At 41.9% G+C, this 25,345-nt stretch overlaps 1 protein-coding gene across 1 annotated transcript in view; it reads right to left on the bottom strand.

Moving 5' to 3' along the window:
• LOC121435583 (acylglycerol kinase, mitochondrial-like) overlaps positions 1-25,135 on the bottom strand; it is a 74,014-nt gene extending 48,879 nt beyond the window's left edge. Inside the window, exons 1-2 of the mRNA XM_041635035.1 lie at positions 25,096-25,135; positions 20,863-20,969 (exon numbers count right to left, since the gene is read on the bottom strand). Of these exons, the coding sequence (XP_041490969.1) occupies positions 20,863-20,963 (101 nt within the window). The 5' untranslated portion in view covers positions 20,964-20,969; positions 25,096-25,135. The remainder of the gene's footprint in view (positions 1-20,862; positions 20,970-25,095) is intronic.
• Positions 25,136-25,345: the final 210 nt, after the last annotated feature.

Genomic DNA, 25,345 nt, shown 5'->3' with positions numbered 1-25,345 from the left:
CACTGCTAGAGATTAAGACCCAAACTGAATTGGTAGGTTCTTAGGTTGGGGAGGTACCTATAGTGAAGATTTCTTAAAGACCTGATAGCAAATCAGAAGCACATTAGGGAAATACATTCTGAGGGAAAGCTTCTGCTAGCTATTCCCACATTCTGGTGGACAGAACAATGGCCTAGACCCCTGAGACACCTACAGCCCAATTTCCAGAACCTGAAGATCTGTGACCCCGCATAGCAACAGGAAAATGCAGGGAAATTGAGGACTTCAGGATAGGGAGGACATCTTGCATTATCCCTCAGGTCCGTTAGGCAGAGCAGCCTTTCTGACCATGGTCAGAACACACATGACTCTGGGAGGGTGGTCACTTGCTGCTTTAAAGATGGAAGGGGCTATGAGCCCGGGAATGTTGTTAAGCTGGAAAAGTTAGGAAGCAGCTTCTCCCCTGAGAGCCTCAGGAGGAATGGCAGGCCTATCAACCCTTGAACTTTAGCCCATAAAATAGTAAGATAAACATCAATGGTTTGTTAAACTGTAAGTTATTAGGTAACAATAGGAAACAAATAGACGTGTCTTGTATTTTCTTATCCAAAAGATACTACTCAGGTCATTTGCCAAAGCTAAATTTGATGTTTAGCTGCTTCTACTACTATTTTATCTAAGTCCCCTATTTTTTATATCACTATTAGATACTCTATTATATCACAAATGGAAATAAGAGGCAACAGTTTGGCTTCCAAAAATGAAAACATTTTATCAGAATGCAGGCATGTGTTTGATTACAGAAAGTTCTCCACAATGTGTGGTGAGAGCACATTCCATGGCTCTGATGCCTGCAGAGGCCAGTCTTCAAACCTTGCACTTCCACACTTCCTATTGCTAAGGAAATAACTGAAGGGTAAAACCAAACATGACTGTTCTAAAAAAAATAAACAAAACCATTCTTAATAATACTCTGCTGTACTCATAGATCTGTCGGTGCCTTATCCAGACATCAGAGAGGTCTCCTCCTACAGCAGATGGGAACAGATGCAGGGACCCCCCCCCCCCCCGCCCCAGCCAGAAATTACGTGGAAAGAGAGTGGAAGCTTGAGGTCTCCATCAGATCCTTCCCCCAAAGCTCAGGGAATCCTGGAGAAGAGGAGGCCAAAAGAGTAGATGGAGGGAAGAGAGGACACCAGGAGAACAAGGTCGTCTGAATCAACTGAGCAAGGCACATATGAACTCACAGAGACTGAAGCAACAATTACAGGGTCTACATGGGTCTGCACCAGGTCCTCTGTATATATACTACAGCTATTAGCTTAATATTTTTATGGAACTCCTGAAAGTGAGAACAAGTGGGTCTCTGACTATTTTGCCTATTCATGGACTCTTTTCCCCCTGTTGGGTTGCCATGTTCAATTTTAATATGATAGTTTTTGCTTTATTTTATTACATTTTATTTTGTTAAGTTTGTTGTTATTTGTTAGAGGTCTGTTCTTTTCTAATGAGAGACAGAAACAGAGTAATGAAAGGAGAGAGGAGGTAGGAAGAACTGGGAGGAGTAGAGAGGGGAACTACAATCAGGATATATTGTATGAAGAAAGAATCTGTTTTCAATAAAAGAAAGATATATAAAAAAGGAAAGGAAAGAAAGACAAGGTAAAGGCTCTGGTGGAGAAATAATTGAGGAAAAGGGTTAAGTTTTCCTTATATTCATCATTTCCTTTGAAGTTGCTTTATACTTCTTGATTTTGTGTTCAGAACTCCAAGATTTTGGTCATTTTCTCTCTCCCCAGATTTATGATTTAAATGTGAACTATCTCTAATGGGTCCATTTTTCAGACACTCAGTCCCCAGCATGGGGTGCTGTTTTGAAAGTTACAGTGCTGAGGTTCACCATGGGCTCAGCCTTTTTGTTCCAACTGCCTTCTCTTGCCTTCTGATAATGAAAATTTGCTAGTATTTACTCCTGCTAAACCCACAGCACAGACTCTTGCAGACAGTGGGAACTCAATGAATACTTGTTAATAAGTAAGTGGCAAATGTTTGGACAGGAAAATTGACTCACTGGGCTCGAAAGGCACACTTTATGCTTCAAGGGAAACTGATGGTTACTCTTGTATGAGTATCTGGCAATCCTGAACCAGCAGATTAACCGAGACAGCTCTGCAGTGTAGCCAAGGGCAAGGATGAAAACCCACACTCAGGGTTATGCTGCCAGGTCAGGACCTCAGACTGTGTGAGCATGTACATGCAGCACCGTATGCACTAGGACTCTTCAAAACCAAAGCAGGGAATTCTGACCTGATACCACGGAGCCCAAGAACTGTTCTAGTGTCAGAGAATTCCAGATACCTAATGGATCTAGAGTCTGAATGTGAGCTAGAGACCTACAGAAAACAGACTGTACATCAACTGGCAGCCCATGCTCTGTCTATACAGCAAGGTACCTCCTAGGCACTAATAGTAAATACAATTTACAAGAGGTGTTCCAAAATGTAGTCATATCAGGAAGGGGCCTGAAGACATACTCAGAAGCAAAATGGAGGCTCTTTGACAGAAATGAATTAGAAGCTTCTGGATTAGAAAACAGAACTGGGTGGTGGTGCAAGCCTTTAATCCCTGCACTCAGGAGGTAAAGGCAGGAGGAGGTGGATCTCTGTGAGTTCAAGGCCAGCCTAATTTACAGAGTGAGCTCCAGGATCGGTTCCAAAGCTACAAAGAGACCCTGATTTGAAAAACCCAAAGGAAAGAAGGAAGGAAGGACGGAAGGAAGGAAGGAAGGAAGGAAGGAAGGAAGGAAGGAAAAAAGTCAGCTGATCTTATTGCCTGAGGCTTAAAAAAATATGAACTTGCCTGCTACTACAGGTAATAGGATACTTTTTACATAAATGCTTTATTTATTACTTTAGAACTGCAAAATACGATAAGTTGTTACTTCAATAACAGCATTACATGGAGAGAAGACTTACATTGATCCATCTTATTTCCCAAAAAGAGTATTTCTCACTACAGTTAGAGGCAAATTGTTCAGCAATTTCTACCACCAGTTTCCCCTTGGTGCATGCAAACACTGTCTTTGCCTTGCACAAAACAGATTTCAAGTTTAGATGTTTACAGTGACCATGGAGACTTACTCAGGCTTCCTAAAATAATTAGTCATCACATTGCCAGGGGCTCCGCTCACTGGTGGTCAATGGAGAAGGAGGGATAGGAAAAAAAATGGCAGCAAAGCTACAAGTGACTCTTGAAAAGTGACTACGGAGGGGAAGCCATTTCCAACTACACATTTCAGCCCCTTCTACATGCCCGGATACCTTCCAGACAGGTAAAGACTGTGCAGGGGCCTCAGTTGCATGGGAGAAAACAATGGCCACAGCACTTCTGCCGAAGAGACAGACCTCGACCCAGCAGAGGGAAGTGCAGCCTGCTGGGAAGAATGTCCAATCTTTCCTTCCTAAAGTATGTCCAGTTCTTTTGGGATCAGAAAAAAATGGTCAATGTGACAGGTTAGAAAACCAGGGTGACAATCCAAATGTTAAAGATTCTTGAAAGGATACGGGATCCTTCACTCTAGTATTTCTGTTTTCATGGACATCAGCTTTCCTTGTTCCCTGGCCTCTCTATGATGGACACCAAAAAAATTTATATTATCTCAATTCTCTCAAGCACAAAATGAGAAAGAAATTTCCTAAAATCCTGAAAACATAAGAAAGGAAAATATTCTATGGATTAATAATATACTAAGTGGCAACTGTGTATATTTCAATGCCATGAAAGTATATGAGTGTGTATACACACACACACACACACACACGTACTTATTCCTAGTCTGCAGTCATGACACAGCCACAGAAGAAGTAAGATGTGACTGTCTCAATAATAAGGTACCCAGCCACGTGGCTAGCATAGACAAGAATAGGCTAATAAAAGGGTTAATAAGAAGCCTGAGCTAATGGGCCAATCAATTTATAACTAATGTAGACCTCTGTGTAATGTCTTTGGGACTTAACGATTACGGGAACTGAGCAGGACAGAAACCCCAGCAACAAATGGCACCAACATGGACAACTGCATCTACATAAAGCCTGAGAGAGCATGAGAAGTAATTCTAGACAGAAAAGAATAGAGTAAAAGCATGGCTTATTGATAGCAGCAATTCTTCAGGTCTGCTCTGCTAGAGGCAAGCACTCTCATTTAAGAGAGGCGTCCTGACTCAGCATTAGCTGCAAAACTTTGCAGCTTTTTTCAGAGGTACAGTCAGGAAACACTTGAATGGTGTTGATGTTGATAGTGGCAGGGAACTTGAAATGCCATAGCGTTGTGGCATAAACATGGCTCCAGCTGGTACCTCTACCACGAGGCTGGAATCTCAGAAAGCTAAACTAAAAAATGGGCTGGATCCAGCTGTCAAAGCAACGGCTTTAATCCTATCCACATTGCTTAGCAAATTAAAGACTCATGGTCATAAAAAGAGAGATATACAATAAAGAGAGTTCAAAAGACAAAGAAAACCTCTAAATGGTTTCCAGTGTGTTAAAAATATATACAGGATTTGGAGAGAAAAGAAAAAGGTTAAAGTTCTTAAAATAAAAAAGAAAGAGAGTAGTTGGGTGTGGCGGCACACACCACTAATCCCAACACTTGGGAGACAGAAGCAGGCAGACCTCTGTGAGTTCAAGGTGTGGTAGCACACACTTTTAATCCTAGCACTTGGGAGGCAGAGGCAGGTGGAACTCTGTGAGTTCAAGGACAGCCTAGTCTACAGAGGGAGTTCTGTATAAAAGATATACAGAGAACCTGTCTCAAAAAGCCAAAAATTAAAAGTAAAAATTAAAGAAATAGAGGTTAAAATAAAGACACGTAAAGATGAAAAATACACAGAGTCTGAATACTGTATGTTATTATGCTCTCTTTGAATTTTTTGAATGCTGAGGAAGGAGCAACAGCTGCTAAAAGATATTTGTTTATAAATGCTGCTGAATTAATCCAAGATAGGTATTCTGAAAATACCTTGACTTCAAAATTGAAGTCAAAAGATATGTTACTTTGAAGAAGAGGTTTTGCTTTTGTTTCCACAGAAAATGAGAGGCTATGAATTTATTTTGAATTAAAAAAAATCAGATTTGATCAAGGAAGACCACCTGAGAAATCTCCAGTAGAAACAGATGGCACAGATGTCTGAGTTCCACATTCAGAACAGACTCAAAATGCTGCTTGAGATGACCAAGCCTCACAGGATACTCCAGTCAGGACTTGATCAAAATTCTAAATTTTCTTTAGGTCCCCATAAGATTATCAGTGCCCCCAACCAGCAGGAAGTAGCCTGGAAAACTATGCCCACAGTCCCAAAAAATGGACTATGGATATTTTCCTTTGTTTAGAATGTTGGTTACAAGTTGTTATGGCTAGTGGTCAGGAGAAAAGCTAAACAAAGCATATTAGATTCAGAGTTCTTTCTTTTTTACAAAAAAGAGGGGGAAGTGGTGTGGGAAAATGACCTGTATTCTGTCAATTATATTTTAAATAACCGCTGATTGGCCAGTAGCCAGGCAGAAAGAATAGGCGGGACAACCAGATAGGAAGTAGAGGCAGGTCAACGAGAACAGGAGAATTCTGGGAAGAATGAAGTCCTGGTCTGTAGTCATGACCCAGCCACAGAAGAAGTAAGATGTGACTGCCTTGCTGAATAAGGTACTGAGCCCCGTGGCTAGCATAGACAAGAATAATGGGCTAATATAAGTTATAAGAGTTAATAAGAAGCCTGAGCTAGCCGGGCGCTGGTGGCGCACGCCTTTAATCCCAGCATTCGGGAGGCAGAGGCAGGCGGATCTCTGTGAGTTCGAGACCTGCCTGGTCTACAGAGCCAGTTCCAGGACAGGTTCCAAAGCCACAGAGAAACCCTGTCTCGGAAAAAAAAAAAAAAAAAAAAAAGAAGCCTGAGCTAATGGGCCAATCAGTTTATAACTAACATAGACATCTGTGTGATTTCTTTGGGACTTAAAGATTGTGGGAACTGGGCAGGACAGAAACCCCGACAACATTTTATTTATGTGTGTGTGTGTGTGTGTGTGTGTGTGTGTGTGTATGTGTATGTATGTATATACATATATATATAATACTTAATATATATTATATATACTTAATATATACACTTAAAAATATATGAATAGTGTGTGTGTGTGTGTGTATGTGTATGTATGTATATACATATATATATAATACTTAATATATATTATATATACTTAATATATACACTTAAAAATATATGAATACAAATAAAATATAATAAAAAGTATATATATATATGTGTGTGTGTGTATGATGTATATGTATATGTATATAAAAGAAAACAAGGAGCCACACCGACAATGGTTGGCATCAAATCCATCACAGTCATGTTGCTGAGTAAAAATGGGTAAAGAGCAAGAAAGTTGCAAACTACCAGAAAATGTGTGTACAACAGCCTCCTGGGCTAGTGAAAAGTGAAGCAGCTTTTTAGTTGGTGTCTTAATTCAATAATGGAAGAGACATTTCTAAATAATAATATAAAGCAAGCTAAAACCAGTTCCACGAATTATTATTTGGACAGTGGTAGCACATGCCTTTAATCCCAGCACCCAGGACGCAGAGGCAGGTGGATCGCTGTGAGTTCAAAGACATCCTGGTCTACAGAGCAAGTTGCAGGACACAGAGAAGAAACCCTGTCTCGAAAAACAAAAAAAACAAGCTAACAATTATTTGCTAAAACAGAAGAGAGAGAAGAGATTTGGAAAAAAGTTCATAGAACACAATGAATTTAACACAACAGCTACACACAGAGGAACGAGGAAGAATCCAGCAGGAGGATGTTCAACGATGAACTAAACACTCCCAACAAGTCTTTGCCAAATGTGTGAACCCACTTACTAAATGAGATTTGTGATTCAGCCCAGAATTTTGAATTTGCTCACTGTCAAAGCAAGGATTCCTGAATACTGGCAGCAATGTTTATTTAGGTCTGCAATCCCTGCTTTATCATCTTTGTTCTCTGACAAAGCACAAAAAGGCAAACAATAAATATTTGCAACCACAACAAATCAATGCTTTTGTCAAAAGGTGTCCACAAGCCCATTTCCTAGAATTCTGCAATTTTAAGGTTGAAAGAGTTCTTAGAAAAGATCCAGCCCATGGCATTACAATCTCCCTCCACAGAACCCAGCCCCCATCAATCAAATGGATGACACCACTCCACTAGTAACAGAGTCCTACAGCAGTGAGTCTCATCTTGTAATGAAATATAAAGAGAACCACTGAGACCCAATCTCAGTCTCCAGGCCCCACAAGATTCTGGATGTGCACTTAAGCCGTTTTCTAATTCCTTTGAGCTCCTAGACCATGACTCATTGACCTAGTTTGGGGAAACCTCTGGGCTGGGGACATGCACACTGTTAGAAAATGACTGGAATCCTAGCTCTGGAACTGCAATACCCTGCTTCTCAGCTGGCGTGGTCCCCTCCAGCTCTCCACCTGCTCTCCACAGACACTCTCAGAGAAATGCAGTGACGAAGCTCTACCCACGGCTTATCCGTCACCCATTTCACCCGTTCTCACTGCACTGCTACTGGAGTGCTAGGATAGTCTTTCCTCTTGCCAGTAGGCTCAGGAAAAAGCCCCCAAATCTATTCCCACCCTTTAATAATTCAATAGTATTTATCAGGCAAAGACTCAACCTCTACCCAAGATAGGAAGGCCTCAACTCTAACAAAATCCAAAGGCTGTTCTGAACAACGCTCATTTGGTGCCCATTCTTTCTTTCACACTCTGAAGTCAGAAATCCCCCCAAACACCTTTCCTCTGTCTTTCTGTCAGATCACAGCACTTGTCTCCACATGTGCAGAACAGGCATTACTTACAAAAAGTTAAGGATCCCCTGCTTTCTCAGGCTTCCTCCTCACAGCCTGTTCCCCTTCTGGCTCAGGGTAGGAAATTATTTAATAAAAGATGGCATCCTTGAGGGCCTCTATCCTGTGAGCCTGCTCTGTAGAACTTTTCATTAGCCAGAAGATGGTTCGGCAGTCTATGCCCCCACACACCCACCTATTGACCAACATCAACATCAACAGCCAACATCAAACTAAAAGGAGAGAAACTCAAAGCGAATCCACTAAAATCAGGCACAAGACAAGGCTGTTCACTTTCTCCATATCTATTCAATATTGTACTCGAAGTTCTAGATAGAGTATTAAGACAACAAAAGATCAAGAGGATACAAATTGGAAAGGAAGAACTCAAACTTTCACTATTTGCAGATATGATAGTATACTTAAGTGACTCCAAAAATTCTACCAAGGAACTCCTATAGCTGATAAATACCACCAGTAATGTAGCAAACTACAGGATCAACTAAAAAAAAATCAGTAGCCCTACTATATAGAAATGATAAAAGGGCTGAGAAAGAAATCAGAAGCATCACCCTTCACAACAGCCACAAATAACATAAAATATCATGGGGTAATACTAATCAAAGAAGGGAAAAACCTCTACAACAAGAACTTAGTCTTGGAAGAAAGAAATTGAAGACATCAGAAAGTGGAAAACTCTCCCATGCTCTTGTATAGGTGGGATTAACATAATAAAAATGACAATTCTACCAAAAAAGCAATCTACAGCTTCAATGCAATGCCCATTAAAATTCCAACACAATTCTTCACAGAACTTGAAAGAAAGATGTTCAACTTTATACAGGAAAACACCACAGGAGAGCCAAAACAATGCTGTACAAGAAAGGAACTTCCAGAGGCAACACCAGAGCTGACATCTAGCTCTATAATAGTAATGAAAACAGCTTGATATTCACATAAAAACTGATAGGTGAACCAATGGAATTGAATTGAAGACCGTGATATTAATCCACATACTATGAACACCTGATTTTTAACAAAGAAGCTAAAAGTATACATTGGAAAAAAGAAAGCATATTCAACATATGATGCTGACATAACTGGATATCAACATGTAGAAGAATGCAAATAGATCCATATCTATCACCATGCACAACTCAAGTCCAAATGGATCAAAGACAACAACATAAAGCAAATCACACTGAACCTCATAGAAGAAAAAGTGGGAAACAGCCTTCAATGTATGGGAAAAGGAGACCACTTCCTAAGCATAATACCAGTAGCACAGACACTGAGAGCAACAACAATATACCACAAGAACTAGCAATAGAACTCTTGGGCATAAATACAAGAAATGCACACTCATACCACGAGGATATATGCACAACTGTCTTCAAAGCAAGATTATTTGTAATAGCCAGAACCTGGAAACAACCTAGATGCCTCTCAACCGAAGAATGCATAAAGAAAATGTGGTGTATCTACACAATGAAGTACTACTTAACACTAAAAAACAATGATATCTTGAAATTTGCAGGCAAATGGATAGAACTAGAAAATCCATTCTGAATGAAATAACCCAGACCCAGAAAGACAAACATGGTATGTACTTACTCATAAGTTGATATTAGATGTAAAGCAAAGAAAAGCCAGTTTATAGTCCATGATCCCAGAGAAGCTAGGTAACAAGGAGAACCTTAAAAGAGACATATATGTATTCCCCTGGGAAGGGAAAATAGACAAGATCTCCTGAGAAAATTGGGAGCATGGGGGTGGGGGAGGAGGGAGGTGAGAGGGAGAAGAAAAGGAGAAAGGGAGGAAAACATGAGGGAATGGGATGGCTGAGATAGTGGAAGGACAGAGAGGGAGAACAAAGAAAAATATATCTTGACTGAGGGAGCCATTATGGGGCTAGCAAGAAACCTGGCACTAGGGAAATTCCCAGAAATCCAAAAGCTACGACCCTAAGCAATGGTGGAGTGGGTGCCTGAACTGGTCTTCCCCTGTAATCAGATTGATGACTACCTTAATTGTCATCATAGAACTTTCATCCGGCAACTGATGGAAGCAGATGCAGAGATCCACAATGAAGCACTGGGCTGAGCTCCTAAAGTTTAATCAAAGAGAGAGAGGAGCAATAATATGAGCAAAGAGGTCAAGATGATGACATGGATAGCCACAGAATCAGCTGACATGAACTAGTGGGAACTCACTGACTCTGGACTTACAGCAGGGGAATTTGCATAGAACCAAAACTAGACCTTTTGGGTGTGGGTGACAGGTGGAAGGCTGGGGCAGTCTGTAGAGCCACTGGCAGTGGGACCAGGATTTATCACTACTGCTTGAACTGGCATTTTGCAGTCCATTCTCTTTGAAGGGATATCTTTCTCAGTCTAGATATAGCACATAGGCCTTGATCCTGCCTCAAAGTGATGTGCCAGACTTAACTCCCATGAGGGGTGGATGGGGAATGGGGTGAAAGGAAGGTGGGAGGAGCCAAAGGAGGGGAGGGAGTGGGAACTGCGATTGATATGTAAAATGAGAAAAGAATGTTTTAAAATAAAAAATAACTTTAAAAAAAAGATACGAAATTATTCTACTCTCAATCTAGACTCAAGTCTTGGCAAGATACCAATGTTTCTTCTTACCCTACTGTTCTGCTATTAATGAAAGCACAAACAAGTGGACTGAGTACCCTACACTCTGGATAACAGCTCCATCTCTGACTGGTAGCTACATCTCTGTGAGGTCTACACAGTACCACAATTAGGGAATGTGTCAGCTCCCATCAGAGAGCATCCTCTGACCTCCAGTTTTTTATAAAAAAGATTTCTACTTCTATGTAATTCATTTTTAATTTTACATGTATTTGTGTGAGTGGTACATATACCATAGCCTATGTGTGGAGGTCATAGGACAATGCTCAGAGGTCAGTTCTCTCTTCCCACCAAGTGGCTCCTGGGAGTCAAACTCAGGTTGTCAGCCTTGGCAAGAAACACCATCATGGTGGCTCCTATCTAGTTCTAAGAAGACATTCTTTCATGGTTGATTCACTTCTATTTTCCCTTTATTTTTTTCTTTTTTTTTTTTTTTTTTTTAAATATTTATTTATTTATTATGTGTACAATATTCTGTCTGTGTGTATGTCTGCAGGCCAGAAGAGGGCACCAGACCCCATTACAGATGGTTGTGAGCCACCATGTGGTTGCTGGGAATTGAACTCATGACCTTTGGAAGAGCAGGCAATGCTCTTAACCTCTGAGCCATTTCTCCAGCCCTCCCTTTATTTTTTTCATCCATTCATTTTTATCCCTGTAAACACCTTATTCCAGATTTCCCCCCCATAGAAATATATCATCTACTTTACCAGCTCTCCAGAGACCAATAACCATCATAAATACTGACAAGTGTCACTGAAAATAAATAAACACCGAGTCTCATGTGCAAGGTACTCAGGTCCAGAGAAAACGAGAAGACAAAAAGTATTACATAGAGATTATGAAGGTATTCAAGAACCAAAAGAAAACCTAACAGTTCCTCTATAAACATCCCCATGAGATGGGATTCACTGTGGGCTCACAGCTCCACAACACATCTGGACAACTTCTGACCTGAAATCACGTAAGTTAGTAGCTACTAATATCAGGGCTCTGCTGTTCTGAAATATGCTCCATTTGAAATGCTGGCTACTACCTAGAGAAGAGCTGCTTTCAGCACAGCTAAGATTACTTTCTGTACAGGCCTGGAAACAAGTAAAACCACTAACATGAAAATCTCCCCAATTATGTGAAGCCAAAAACACAAGATATAACTTAAATATACCTCCTGACTTCCATCTCAGATACAAGAAGATAGAAATATCAATTTTTTTAAAGGAAGAAATTTGTTTTCCACATAATTTAACAAAAGGACATGGAAATAAGGGGAATATAATTAAATGTCATTGTATTTAAAAAGTTAAAAGTTGCCTTATTCCCTATTAAATATTGGCTGACAAGCCTGTTATTTAATTGCCTACAAACGAGAGCTTCTTTAAATAGCACCGATTAAAACCCCACTTTCAGCATCAGCCTGTGCACAGGGGTGGGGAGCTTGATTCAGAATGAACTTAGAAATGACAAAGCAAACTGCTTTATCAAAATTTCAACTAATGTGAAACAAAGAGAAGCTAGGAAGGGGAATAAACCTCCTGCCATCAGCCATCGGTAAGGCAACTGAGGCAGGGGAGGCGGCCAGATCCCAGACATCTGTCTCAGAGTCAGAGGCTGCTCTGAAGGGTATCGGGATGAAGCATCTCCCAGATATCCAGAGATACTGGGAACCAAAGCACAAGACGTTCCTGAAACCATACTCTCCACCAAAAGAAAACTATCAGTCTAGTCAAGTGTGGCTCATACATAATTTACCCCTGGGAGCTAACACATTCCCCTTGTCTCTCCTGTCAGGGTCTCAAACTCAGTGTGCCTAAAATAGAACACAGAATCTCTTCCTCAAACCAATTCTTCCTGGTGACTTCCTTCTCTCTGCATCACCAATTACACCAGTCTTGAAGGCCTAAGATGACTTCTCCATGTTCCTCTGCCTCAGTCAAACACCAGTCAGTCTCCAGGGAATCAGCACAGCTAGCACGGAGGGGCTAAACTGGAGCACAGTGAAAGCATCTGACCCACACCTCCTCACTGTCCCTGAAACTCAGCTGCAGACACAGAGAATTACACCTCCTGTGGGGCCAAGGAGCTGAGGCTCAGAGGTAAGTGGTTTAAGTACTTGACAAGGCCATGCAGCTGACAGGGAGCATATCTGAAACCGGAGATGCCTGCGCCTTCAAAGCTGTGTTGGCCACAGAGCCACACAGCTCACACTTCCTGTGTTCTTTCCTCAGAACCCCGTGTCAGCCGTCAGTAGCTTTGAGGTCAACTTCTGAAATGTGCTCTGCATAGGAGAGAGTTAAACTTCTAGAATGTTACCTTGTTCATAATATTCTTCTCCCCTTACCATCTTTACATGCTACTCAAACACAGGTATCCTATACACAAGTTCTCCCACAACCTGGCTTTTCCACGGTCTGATGAAAACATGCAACTTCACTCGTGTTCCTCTTCTTCCTTTTCATTTATTCTTTGTACCTTTCACATCACTCATCCCCATCCCATTAACTGCCCTGTCCCTGTGTCACTCTTTACCAGTCTCCACAAATCCACTACACTGCATTTCCTAGCTATGCTTGAGCAACTGACACTCCTAGAACACTGTGCCAGAGTCCGCAAGGCCCAGCTCAAATCTTTCTTAAGTTTCCCTCATGAGGAAAAAATCAAAAGCTGTGTTGCTTCTGTTAATGTTCACTGCAGCAACGGAAGTCTAAGAAACATCTGTCTGACAACCCACAGAGATGGGTGCTATTGCTGTTTACTATCTCTAAGTTATAGGCAGAGAATCCAAACCTGGAGATGTGGCATTACCCAGAGCTCCACTGCTTGAGGAGGTCTGAATGAGAATGACCCCATACGTCAGATCAAGGGTTCAGGCATATCTTAGAGGTTGCAATGGTTTGTGCCCTATAGTTTTGAAGTCATGCTGTGTGAAATTTCAGGTTTAGTATACACTAATTCTATTTGTATGTGTGAGTACCTGTATATACCTATGTGCACCATGTATATGCATGGTGCCCACAGAGGTCAGAAGAACGTATCAGATTCTCCTGAAGACGGAGTTACAAGGGACTGTGAGAGGCTATGTCAGTGCTGGCAAAAACACGCAGATCCACTATAAGAGCAGCAAGGACTCTGAACCAGAGCCATCTCTTCAGCCCCCACATCAGACTTCAGACTAGTCTTTGTCAGACTGTCTCATCACATGCAGCATGAGAAAAGGAAACGGCTCAGATCTTGTTCGATCACCTGGTAGGTCCTTGTCTTCCTGCCCCACTGGATAGCTCTCACGTCATCCACTGCCCAGATACCATCAACACTTTGTTTTAACTCTCCTAGTCCTGAGTAGTTATTACCTCAAATTACTTGGAGCATTTATTTGACTTCATGTCTAGAATACCGTCAGCTAGAGTTACCTTATTCTATCTTCAGTGACTCACAAGACACTACTATGCCCATTCCACAGTTGAAGAGTGTCCAGCTTCAAGAGCCCAACGTCACTCTGCTAGGACATGTCAGGGCTGACTGACTCTAGAGACAACCTCCATACTACACTGCTCCCTTTCTCCTGCTACTTGTTAATCAGCAGGCTCTTTGCCACTAAAAGGGCTAGAAAAAATGGAAGACGGTTGCAGGTAAATGGCTGACATGATGAACTAGCAGCCTGGAACACAATCTTCCCCAGGGATCAGAAGGCTCAGCAAGAGCAGTTGGAGAGGAATGAGCAATACTTAAACTCCCTTTACTCTCAGCACACGGGGTCATTGCCTGCTCTTCAATTGCTCTCACAGAGCTGTGCTGAGAGAGACTCACCCGTGCTGCTCCTGCCTACTATAGCAGCCTGCAGCAGGAAAATTATACAGGAGAAATCTTGAAAAAAAGAATACTTTCATCTTTGAGGCTTGGGAGAAGAGAGAAAATAGAAGGAATTCTCAAAAGAAAAGAAATTTATAAATACTATAAAAATGAAATAAATCCTGAAAATGTGATATCAAAAGATAAGAGGAGGCAATAAAAATGAATTATAGGCAGATAAAATAAATTAAAATCTGTCTTTTCCCCCACACCTGCTGTGAATCCCCCTCCCCGCTTCTATTTACCTGGAACCCAAGAGAAGATGAATGTCTAAAGAAACACAATGACCCCAGAAACTATGTCTCTTACCTGAGAACAGCCATGTGGTTGGTTGGGGGTCCCTTACAAAATATGCTAAGTAAGAATGCAGACTGGAGGACACCAGAATGAAACAAAACCAAAAGACATCTGGAAAGTAACTGAAATATATCACAAACTACTGAATCCAGCAGGTAAAGACTGAAAGGTGCTCACTCATTCAACCAAGAGGCTATTCATGACTTTTTCAAGAGCAAGCTCAATCAAACGATGGAATATAAACCAAATTTTACTAATCTGGTTTAAAGTGGCAGAAAAGGATAAGAGATAAACATTAAAAATTGGTATAAATGGAAAGATAGGTAAGACAGTAAACAAATAGAATTGTCACTTGAATGGAGATAAGTTTAAGTTTGGAATGATTTTGATCAGCAAGGAAGAAATCTGAGATTAGGGATACAAATGAAGGAGCAGATGATGAGGGGCAGGTACTAAGGAGAGGCAGAATGACTGGCATTGGGCAGTAGAACGGCTGCCTACCCAGTGAAGGAGAGGCCACAAGTGTGCATGTGGAGACTGGCCTGAGCTCTGTAATCTCCTCTTTAAAATGGGAGTTAAGGTTGCCTGAGTATAGAGAAGGCAGCAGATAGAACAGAGAAACTCATGAATATTTCAAGACACATTTGTGAAGATGGAAGAGGAGCCTGACTACAGATGGAGCACACTTGTTTTTGGGGAATTCAACAGCCTGGGTGTGTGGGTTCAGAAGGGGCAAACACAACTGATACTTCGCTCTGAACCCCATCCTTTCATCCTCTCCAATAAACAGAATGTTCACTGAGTCCCCTCTGTGTGCAGGGACTTCAGGATAATACCATGCAAGACAAAGTCCATACAGTATTTGATAAGAGAAGACAGAAGCAGAAGAAAATCAACACAATGGCGATGAATGGTTTCACTTGTTTGTGTGTGTGTGTGTGTGTGTGTGTGTATGTGTGTGTGTGTGTGTGTGTAGGCATGCTCACTTGTACGTGTGTGTGTGTGTGTGTGTGTGTGTAGGCATGCTCACTTGTACGTGTGTGTGTGTGTGTGTGTGTGTGTGTGGTGCACTGTGTGTAGGCATGCTCACTTGTACACCTGTACTTGTGTGTGTGTGGTGTGTGTGAGTGTGAGTGTGTGTGTGTGTGGTGCACTGTGTGTAGGCATGCTCACTTGTACACCTGCACTTGCAGAGGGCTCAGGTTGGTGTTGGGTGTCTTTCTCCATCACTCTATACCTTCTTTTTTGGAGACAGGGTCTCTCAGGGAACCTGGAACTCAGCTTTGACTAGAGTAGCTAACCAGTAAGCCCAAAGGACTGTCCTGTCTCCACAACTCCAAAGATGGGGTTACAGATGCACATTGCTATATCTAACTTTTATGTGGGTGCTGGGGATCCCAAATTAGATCCTCAAGTTTGTGCAGCCACTGAGCCATGCCTTGGCCCCACAACAGCAATGAGTGTTTTATACAGGAAGAGCTCATAGCATAACTGCCTAAGATTAGATTGGGAGAGCTCTTTGAGAAGTTAGTACTTGAGACTTGGAGAAACTTCAGTTGCCCAGAAAAGAATGCATATGCGAAATGCCTTCTAGGAAGTCTGAAATATAATAATCACATCACTTGAAAAGATCTGAAGCCAAATCCTAAAATGTAGAGTACAACAAGGTCCCGGATGTATTCAGGTGAGGCCAAGTTTCTGCACAGCTTGTTAAGACTTCGGAATTTGAGTCTAAACGCAATAGCAGGCTTCACTTGCAAAACAACAGCATAGCAATGGTGTGCAAACCAGAAGCAGTCAGAAAGCTGGGGAGCTAATTAGAATTTGATCAATAAAGGAGGGCAGTGTGGATGAAGACAGAGACAGCGAGGACAGACAAAAGAAACAGAACACATTAACAAACTCTAAAATCCTTTAGAATCTATGCACAGGATATGAGAAACGAGGATAAGGAGGAACAGAGGATGTTCCAATATCTAGGGAAATAAAATGATGGTGAGTAATACCAATAACTGAGGAGCAGGTGTGGCAAGGGGCTTTTGTTTTTAGGATGCTGGGCCAGAAATACCTGTGAAGCAGCCGAAGATAAGCACATGTATTGGTTCCTTTTCTGCTGCTGTGGTAAAACACCAGGCCAAAGCAACTTAGAGAAGACGAGTTCATTTTAGCTATGGTTCCAGAGACTGAGAGTCCATGACAGCAGAGCAAAGATGTGGTGGCAGGAGGAGGACACTGAGGACTCACACCCTGACCCACAAACAGGAAGCAGAGAGTGCAAACTGGGAAGAGTGGGACATCGAAAGCCACTCCTATTGAGACAGTTCCTCTAGCAGGGCCACAACAGCACCACTAACTGGGGATTGAGTGCTCAGATGCCACAGATAACGGGGACTCTCATTCAAGGCAACACAGCACTTGAATACACATTTAGGTGTGGAGCTCAGAAGACGTCTTTATAAAGACAAACAAAATCTTGTAATGGGACATCTAGAGATGGAACAGAAGACAGTATGGGCAGGTGAGATCATTCAGGAGAGGGCATGACATGAGAAGAGAGCCTAGGGCAGAGAACTGCCTCCCCCTAAAGGAAGGGGTCACAGAGAACGAGAAGGGGAATGGCAAGGGGAGAAAGAGAGAGGAAGGAGAAGAAGCAGTTGGGAGGGCAGAGACAATGGGGAAATGTGTCTCCCTGTGGTAAGAAAGGTCATGAGAAACTGCAAAGCCAAGAAGTACAGTAAAAGGAATGAGCCAGAGCAAGTATGGAAGAAGAATAAATTACAAGTGCTAGGGGGCGGCACATACCTACAATCCCAGCACTTGAGACAGGAAGTACTAAGGCCATGGCCAGCCTGGGCTACAAAGAAAGACTCCATGGAACTGAGGGTTGGCGGAGAAAGAAAAGAAGGGGAACAAAAAGGAGGAAGAAATAAAAAGTATCTAAACAGGAAAGGAAGAAGAAAATTATCTTTTTACAGATGACATGATCTTTTATATAGAACACTAGAATGGTTACACCTAAACAACATAGACGTGTTAGAACCATAAAACAACTTCAGCAAAGCTGTCAGACAAAAAAAGAATTAACAAAGCAAGCTGTACTTCCATACACAGAATGAACAATGTATAAGGAAACTAAGAAATCAATCATGTAAGACAACCAGAAAACATAAATATTTATGAATAAATTTAGGTAAGTGAGACAGATGGGATCCATAAAAACCACAAAACAGACAGGAAGATGCCATGTGCACAAGGATTGGAAGACAACGCTGTTAAAATGGCCACAATACAAAGCAGTCTACCAAGTTCATGCAATCCCTGTCAAAATCCCAATGGTATTTTCTGCAGAAATAAGAGAATGCCACATCAGAACTGATATGAAATCTCAAAGAGCCTGAATAGCCAAAATAATCTAGCAAAATAACAAAGTTGGAAGCTTCTCACTTAATTTCACTATTTCTTGAAAGTCTATAATAATCAAAATGTGGTTCTGGCATACAAACGTATATACATGTACATGGAACAGAAAACCTACAGGTAAACCTCCATTGTATATGGTCAAAATATCTTCAACAAAAGTCCCAAGACCACATGGCAGAGAAAGAATACCTTTCTATAAACAGTGACAGCCTGATACCTACATGCAAACAGTAAGGCTGTACCTTAGTATTATACCATATACACAATTAAACACAACAGCCTAAACGTGACCTAAAACTATACAGCTCCTAGAAGCAAACATGGGGGAAAGCTTAGAGCCATTGGATTTGACAATAAATCCTTGGATGTGAGAGTAAAAGCTCAGGCAAGGGCTGAGGAGATGGCTAGGGTGGTAATGTGCATGCCCTGAACGCATGAGAACCTAAATATGGAACCCGTGCACTCATGTGAAACACCAGTGTGACAGCTGCAATCCTAGCACTGACAAGCAGACACAGGGATAACAAGAACCTGCCGGCCAGCTAGTGTGGCACAGTCAATGAGCCCTGGGGCTGAGGAGTTACGGTCCCCAAATATAATGTGGGGGGCAATTAAGGAAAACATCCAACACTGACTTCTGACCAACATATATATGCAGAGACATTCACCATACACAAATCTACCCAAAGCATGGGCAACAAGAACAAAGATAGACAATGGGACATGAACTTTAAAAGCTTCTGGACACCCTAAGACACAACAACAAATTGAAAGGCCAACATATACAATGAGAAAAAAAACTGTGAATGATGTATTTCATAAGGGGTTAATATCTAGAATATATAAAGAATTCATACAATTCAACAACAAAGTTCAATTAAGAACTGGGCAAAGAGCTTTACAAATTTTTCTCCGAATAAGAAATATAAGAGGCCAAAAAGTATGTGAAAAAAATCTCTATATTTTTAGAAAAATGAAAATCAACACAAAACCCATCACAACCAAACATAAGTTAATGCAGATGTAGAGAAACTGCAACTATTTTGCACTATGGTAGTACTGTAAAGCTGTTACCAAAAACATTTTGAAGGCTCCTTAAAAAAAAAACAAAAATAGCACTTCTTAACGTATGATCCAGCAGCCATTCTTCTAGGTTATGTCTCTAAAGGAACTGTAAAAAGAATCTAAGAGGTATTTCCTCTCCCTAGTTCACTGCAACGTTATTCACAATGGCCAGCAGACAGAAGTAACCCAATCTCCACTGAGAAATGAGTAAAGTATGACGTACACATGCAGAGAAACAGTAATTACTCAACCTTTGAAAATAAACCTGACATCCTATGATGTGGATGAATATTAAGGACAGTGTACAAGTGCAATAAGACAGTCAGTCACAAAAGAGCAAACACTGTATGATCCTGCCTACACTGCATGTCTCTGTCAGTCAAACTCATGGAAAAACAAAGGGGCTGGTGGCTTCGAGGAATGAAGGAAAGAAAACAGGGAGAACTCAATGAGTATAGTTTCAGTTTTGCATAAACAAAGGAGTCCAAAAAATCTTTTGCACAACATGAGTATACTCAACAACACTGACGTGCACATTCACTCACGAAGGATCAAAGTATTCAGAAGAAGTGTGAAAAAGAGAAGAGGGAGACCCTAGAGCTGCATCTGTGCCATTTCAAGGGTGGGGAAGGAGCACGTGAGGCCTTCAGTCAAGCTGTTTCAAACCTCCTTCAGAGTGAGGCCTCTTCATGCTGGAGAACCAAAGGGTCTTTTAAAACAATGAAGACTTCAGGGAGTATCAGAGGACCTCTGAAGACACAGTGAGCTCTTCAGATCTTCACCTGGTGGGGACGGGGCACCCCCAGTGAGCCAGCATCAGTGTGCTTAGAGGCCCTGAAGTCTGTACAGACTCCCCTGAGGCCCAGGTTAGAAACTGGAAGAAAGGCCTGCTAACTCTTTCCTTACCTCACAGATGCTAAGCTGTGCGGATACTAGCTAACACAGCTTGATGCCTAGCTCTGAGAGTACTTGCAAGGAAAGAACCACTCCGCTGCAGATTATCAGACCACACACTACAGTGTCAAGTTTTTTGTCAGCAGTAAACTGAACACTCATTAGAGTATCAAGTGTGGATCTCTTTTCCAATACAATTTCTACCTCTTCCCTGGTCAGCAAAGCAATATGGAATATATCTGGATTTCTGTGTTGGTATACATACACGTAGCACTTGGTTACATAATTATAAGACTACAATTAGGTTGATTTCTTAAGATTTTATGATTTTTATACAACAAAAAAAAAAAACCCTGCTTATGTAAACTTACCATACAAAGCCAGAAGAGAAAATCTGGCACTTTCTTCTCCTGCTATGTGTGAAGGCTGATATAACACATGATACACTGAATTCCTTATTCAAACACAAAGGAGATAGATGAGTTACAATTTCAATTTACTACTTACTTGGGAGAGGACTTTATTCTGTCCAGAATGGGTCCTAATCTCTTCAACAAAGAAAGTGAATAAAAACTGCTTTCTTTCCAACCTCACTAAGCAGATGCATTGATGTGTAAGTGTTACAGCTATAATTAACTATACAGTTTCATATGCTTACTTCTATAGGACAGTTTACAAGAAGCTTTTGCCTTTTTATTTGAATAACTTTGTTTAGCTACCATAGTTTATAAAGACATGCAGCTGAACAAAATTGCAACACAGGCCCTTTGAATCATTCTATAGTGGAGTACAGAAGGGGTGGGGCTGTCAATATTTACCAGTGCTTTCCATAGAGCCAGTGACCTCCCCACGTCAGAAAGCAGAGCCCAGCTGTAGTTTTCTTCCAGTGATTTCGAAGTGTTCTAAAGAATGCAGTCATCTTCTCCTACACATTTGATAGGCGGGAAAAGGAAAACAAATTACCCAAGATAAGCATGGAGCATCCAGTAGTCATTCCTCTATGGTCTCCCCTCCCCTTTTCCTTTTGTTTTCTCTTATCCACTTCTGCTGTGGTTCTTCTCCTCTTTCCCCATCTAGTAACATCATCAACATCTCTCATCCACTCACAATCTTCACTTCCTTCTTTATTCACGTATTTCTATCTCCACTCTCCTCCTTCCTTATCCAATCACCTTTCCCTATCCATATCAGAAGGAAGGAGGAGGGAGGTAAGTGGAGATTTCCAGGCTTCCTCTGATGTCTGTCTTCACTGTTCCACTACACCACTGTTGAGTATTTGCCCATCACATACGAGGAATTCAAAATACCAGCAACAGCTTATTCAAAACAGAAGAAAACACCAGGTCTTTGATATGAAAATGAGCACAGAACATGCATACAAAGCTCAATGCACATGGCTAAGTTTTTTATGCTCATCTTACTAATCAAAGACATGTAAATTACAAAGAGCTATTATTGTTCCCATATAAAATTCAGTTTTAAATTATCATTCACTGATTTCACCGATGACAAAATACAAGAAAGGTATTCTTGCCTACTCCTGTAAGGAAGGTAAATTAGCTCTATACGGAAAAACAAAATGGCTCAATATATTTATTCTGTTTTTATATGGCATCATTTGATGATATTTATATTTATCAATATGTTACCTAGCTTATCCACTAAAGTAAACCCTGAGAATGTAGGGCTTTGGGTACTGCTAGAACCTCCACACCAAGTAAGATCTGGCACAGGATGGGTATTCTAGAAACATCTATCAAGTGAGTGAGTCATATAACAATTCAGCTTTTTAAATGGAGAATTTTCAGAAATGTACAAAAAAACAACTCAAAATACAAAGTAAGTAAACATAGCAGGGTAAAAGACATCTATAACCAGCGTTATCCCAATTATGTTCAAACAGTTCCACCAATAAAAATCCCAATAAACAAAAGCAGAAATTTTACAAAATTTCCTCTAAGTTGTAGAATGGTAAATGATATCTTAAAATTGCAACGTACATGCAATGCTAAGTTTTCTAAAATAAAAAATTATCTAAACAGATGGAAAATATTCCTCCCTTTAAATATTTTCTCCCTTGGTTAAAATCCCTCCCATAGGAAGAAACATCCACATTGCAGACATCAAGGAAGCGATCCAGGCTAGTGCACACAAAGTCCCAAAGGACCATGTAATCACTGACCTCTCCCCATCAGGCCCTAAACACTTATACATTGACGAGGTCTTTAAGAGACAACATCTGCTCTGTGTTAAGCGCAAGGGCAGGGAAGGGTTAAGTCCCACTCTCAAATGCTCATAATTGTTAAATCCCTAAGTGCAGTACAACCACATGAGCTAAGTTGCAACACAGTAAGATAAAGGTTGGGAGATGAGGACAGAAGTCCACAAACACTGGCCTAAGTGGGATGGACCTGCGGGGCCAGACAAAGCCCTACGGATCAGGAGTCAGAGGAAAGAAGTTAGGAATACGCTAAGGCCTGAGAATCTGTGTCTCTGAACTTCTAAGTGAATCTCCTAATTCCAAGTGAAATGGCATTAGGATGTAGAAATAATGGGGCAATATGGGTGTTGCCCTCATAATAGGATCAGCACCTCTCTAAGAAGAGACACCAGCCAGATGTCACATCCCATCCACAACCCTCCCTATGAAGACAGCCACAAGACAGCCACCTGCAAACTAAGAAGAGTGTACCACACCAGTGCAACCATCTTGGATTCATAGTTCCACTTTGCACATTGTGAGAAATAAACTTTTGTTATTTAAGCCACCCCAGTTAGAGCAACCTGAGCAAAGTATACAAAGACCATAAATATATTTGTGTGCGTGGGGTAAAGGCTACATACAAAATGAATACATACACATATATATGTATCAAATTATGCTCTGAAAAACATAGAAAGGCAGTAGACTGAGGAAGTAATTTCTCTTCTCACCCATGACTAAGACTCCTATAGCAAAACATATTAACAAACAAACAAAAAGGACATAAATCTATGTGATGAGTTTTACCTGACAACGAACCTTCAGAAATAAAACCCTGTGTATGTTAAATTTGATGAAGAGTAGCAAGTTGTACAGAAACATGACAGAACAAGGTGCCATGACAACAGGTCTGTTTGTTCAGGTCCTTGTGTAGCCCTTCATCTTAAGAAATAAAGGTGATCATTTCCTGCAGGCATAAGATGAGGGCCTTATACAGGAAGTCCGCTTCAGGTTAGAAGAGCAACAACTTCCTGCTTCTGCTGCTTCCTCGACTGCCAGTGTACTATGTTGTAGATTAACACGCCTAAGCACCATCAATAGAGTGTAAGTACAGGATAGCTTCTAGAACACTGGTTCTCAGTCTTTAAGGTCCTTACTAAACCTTATTAGAAAGCAGAAAATATGCTGGAATTGTGTATTCTTAGTTATTACCTCCCTTCCCCCAAACCCCTTTGTTCCAGAACTGAGTATCATCTCATATTTAGTTCGTTAGCAATTACTATCATAATTTAATGTAGGTGATAAACACACCAGACTTCGAAAAACAATAGTTTAAAGATAAAAGATGGGAGTGGAGGGAAGATATGAAAAGACTGAGTCCACACTAAGGGCTTTGGACATTATGCTGAAGACAACAGAAAGAAAAAAAACTTGAGATTTTTAGCAGATAAAGGACATAATCATATCTGAGCTGCAGAATAAAAAGACTGTGAGAACCTGAAAGGTAAAGCTGAAGTGGAGGGAGGGCTGGGGGGAGAGGCTGCCATAATGTCTGGTCAACTAAAGGGAGGAACAAGAGTCCTCTTGTCTCAAGGGAGGTCGCGGTCTGGCAGCACTTGGTGACCAACTGATTGCAGGAGGTGCGAGATGAGGAAACAAGCCAGGGTTTGTGCTTAGGCAATGGACCAGAATGAGATTTCAAGCCTTTGATTGATATTGCAGGTTTGTGGGAAAACAGTGTGCGGCTAAGGAGTCTCTAGACTGTTACACCTGCCGGGCACTCTCAAGGGAACCCACACAGATGTCTGGACTTGGCTGTTTGGAAACAGGAGAGATTGGACACAAGCTACAGAACTGGAATTCACGTCTGTGAAAGCAAAGTATGCGGGTTGCTAAGGGCATCCAAGTGAAGGGTAGCATGGAAAGACCATGTCAGTCGAGGGCACTCTGAGAGGAGGGTCTTTACAAGCCACCCCTTCCCCAGCAACTCCCTTTTTTGTCATAAATGATTCATCTGTCACTGAAGGACGGGGAATACGCAGGCAGCCTAGTGTGCAAAGAGGACTGGTCCAGCTGCCTGAACTAAATCCCAGCGTTGTCACTCACAGGTAGTTGGACCCTGGGTAAGTCAATTAACTTCTTCACTAGCAAAACGAAGAAACACCGTCTGCCCTGATTACTTAATTTGGCTGTGAAGATCAGCTGTGATGGGGTTGTGACAAAATCTGTACATGTTTCCGTATCTAAGCTGTCTTCACAAATATGTACGACATTAACAGTGTATATTCCCTTCTCAGCAGCCAGAATGTTCATTCTCATTAGCGTCAGTTAAAAACTCAATTCCATGTTTAAATCAGCATATATTTCCCTTTAAAGCGGGTTGTCCCCAACCGCATAAGCTCCCAAATTCTAACTGCGGCCCCTCTCCTGACCGGGAAGGTGAGGATTTTCTCGCTAAAGCAGCGCTCCTTGGGGGGTTCTAGCCATCTCCATCAGCAGAAACTAGAAAACGGAATGAATGAACAGACCCGCCCATCAAATACTACTGGTTCCGTTTCTGTTCCGGGGGACCCCACTGCCCAAGGGGGTGGTGACTGAGGGGGCCACAGATTAGGGACAGCTCTGGGACTCGAACCAGCACACCTGACTCGCAGGGACCACAGGCGTGCGCGCCACGCCGGCCCGGCCCAGCCCCCTTCTCCCACCGCGCCGCAGCCAGCAACTGCGCGGCCGATCCCCGGGCGCCAGGCGGATTCCCGGGACGCCCCGCTCAACCCAGCCGCCCGCGACTGCACCCCACACCCGGGTCACACACACCCAGCGGCCCGCACCCGCTCCCCGAACTCACCGCTACCCGCCGCTCGGCGCCCGGCCTTTCCTGTGTGCTCTCGCGAAACTCTTCCTCCCTTCAGCGGGAAACTGTGACCGCTGCCCTCGGGTTCCGAGGCGGGGCTGCGCGGGCTGGGTGGAGCCGAGCCCTCCAGTGGCCTCAAGGGGTCACTGCCCTCTCTTTCTGTTCTCCCACTTCCTCATTCTTTCAATCTCTCATCCCTCTACCCTTCTATTGCCAGCCCATCGTTTCTGGAAAGTTCACAATA

This window comes from Microtus oregoni, unplaced genomic scaffold (genome assembly GCF_018167655.1).
Source record: "Microtus oregoni isolate MIOR12 unplaced genomic scaffold, Mior012 000046F_ref0000063, whole genome shotgun sequence".
In the NCBI taxonomy this organism is placed as follows: domain Eukaryota; kingdom Metazoa; phylum Chordata; class Mammalia; order Rodentia; family Cricetidae; genus Microtus; species Microtus oregoni.
Note: the sequence above shows the minus strand (reverse complement) of the source record. Positions and strands in the feature narration are given on the sequence as shown.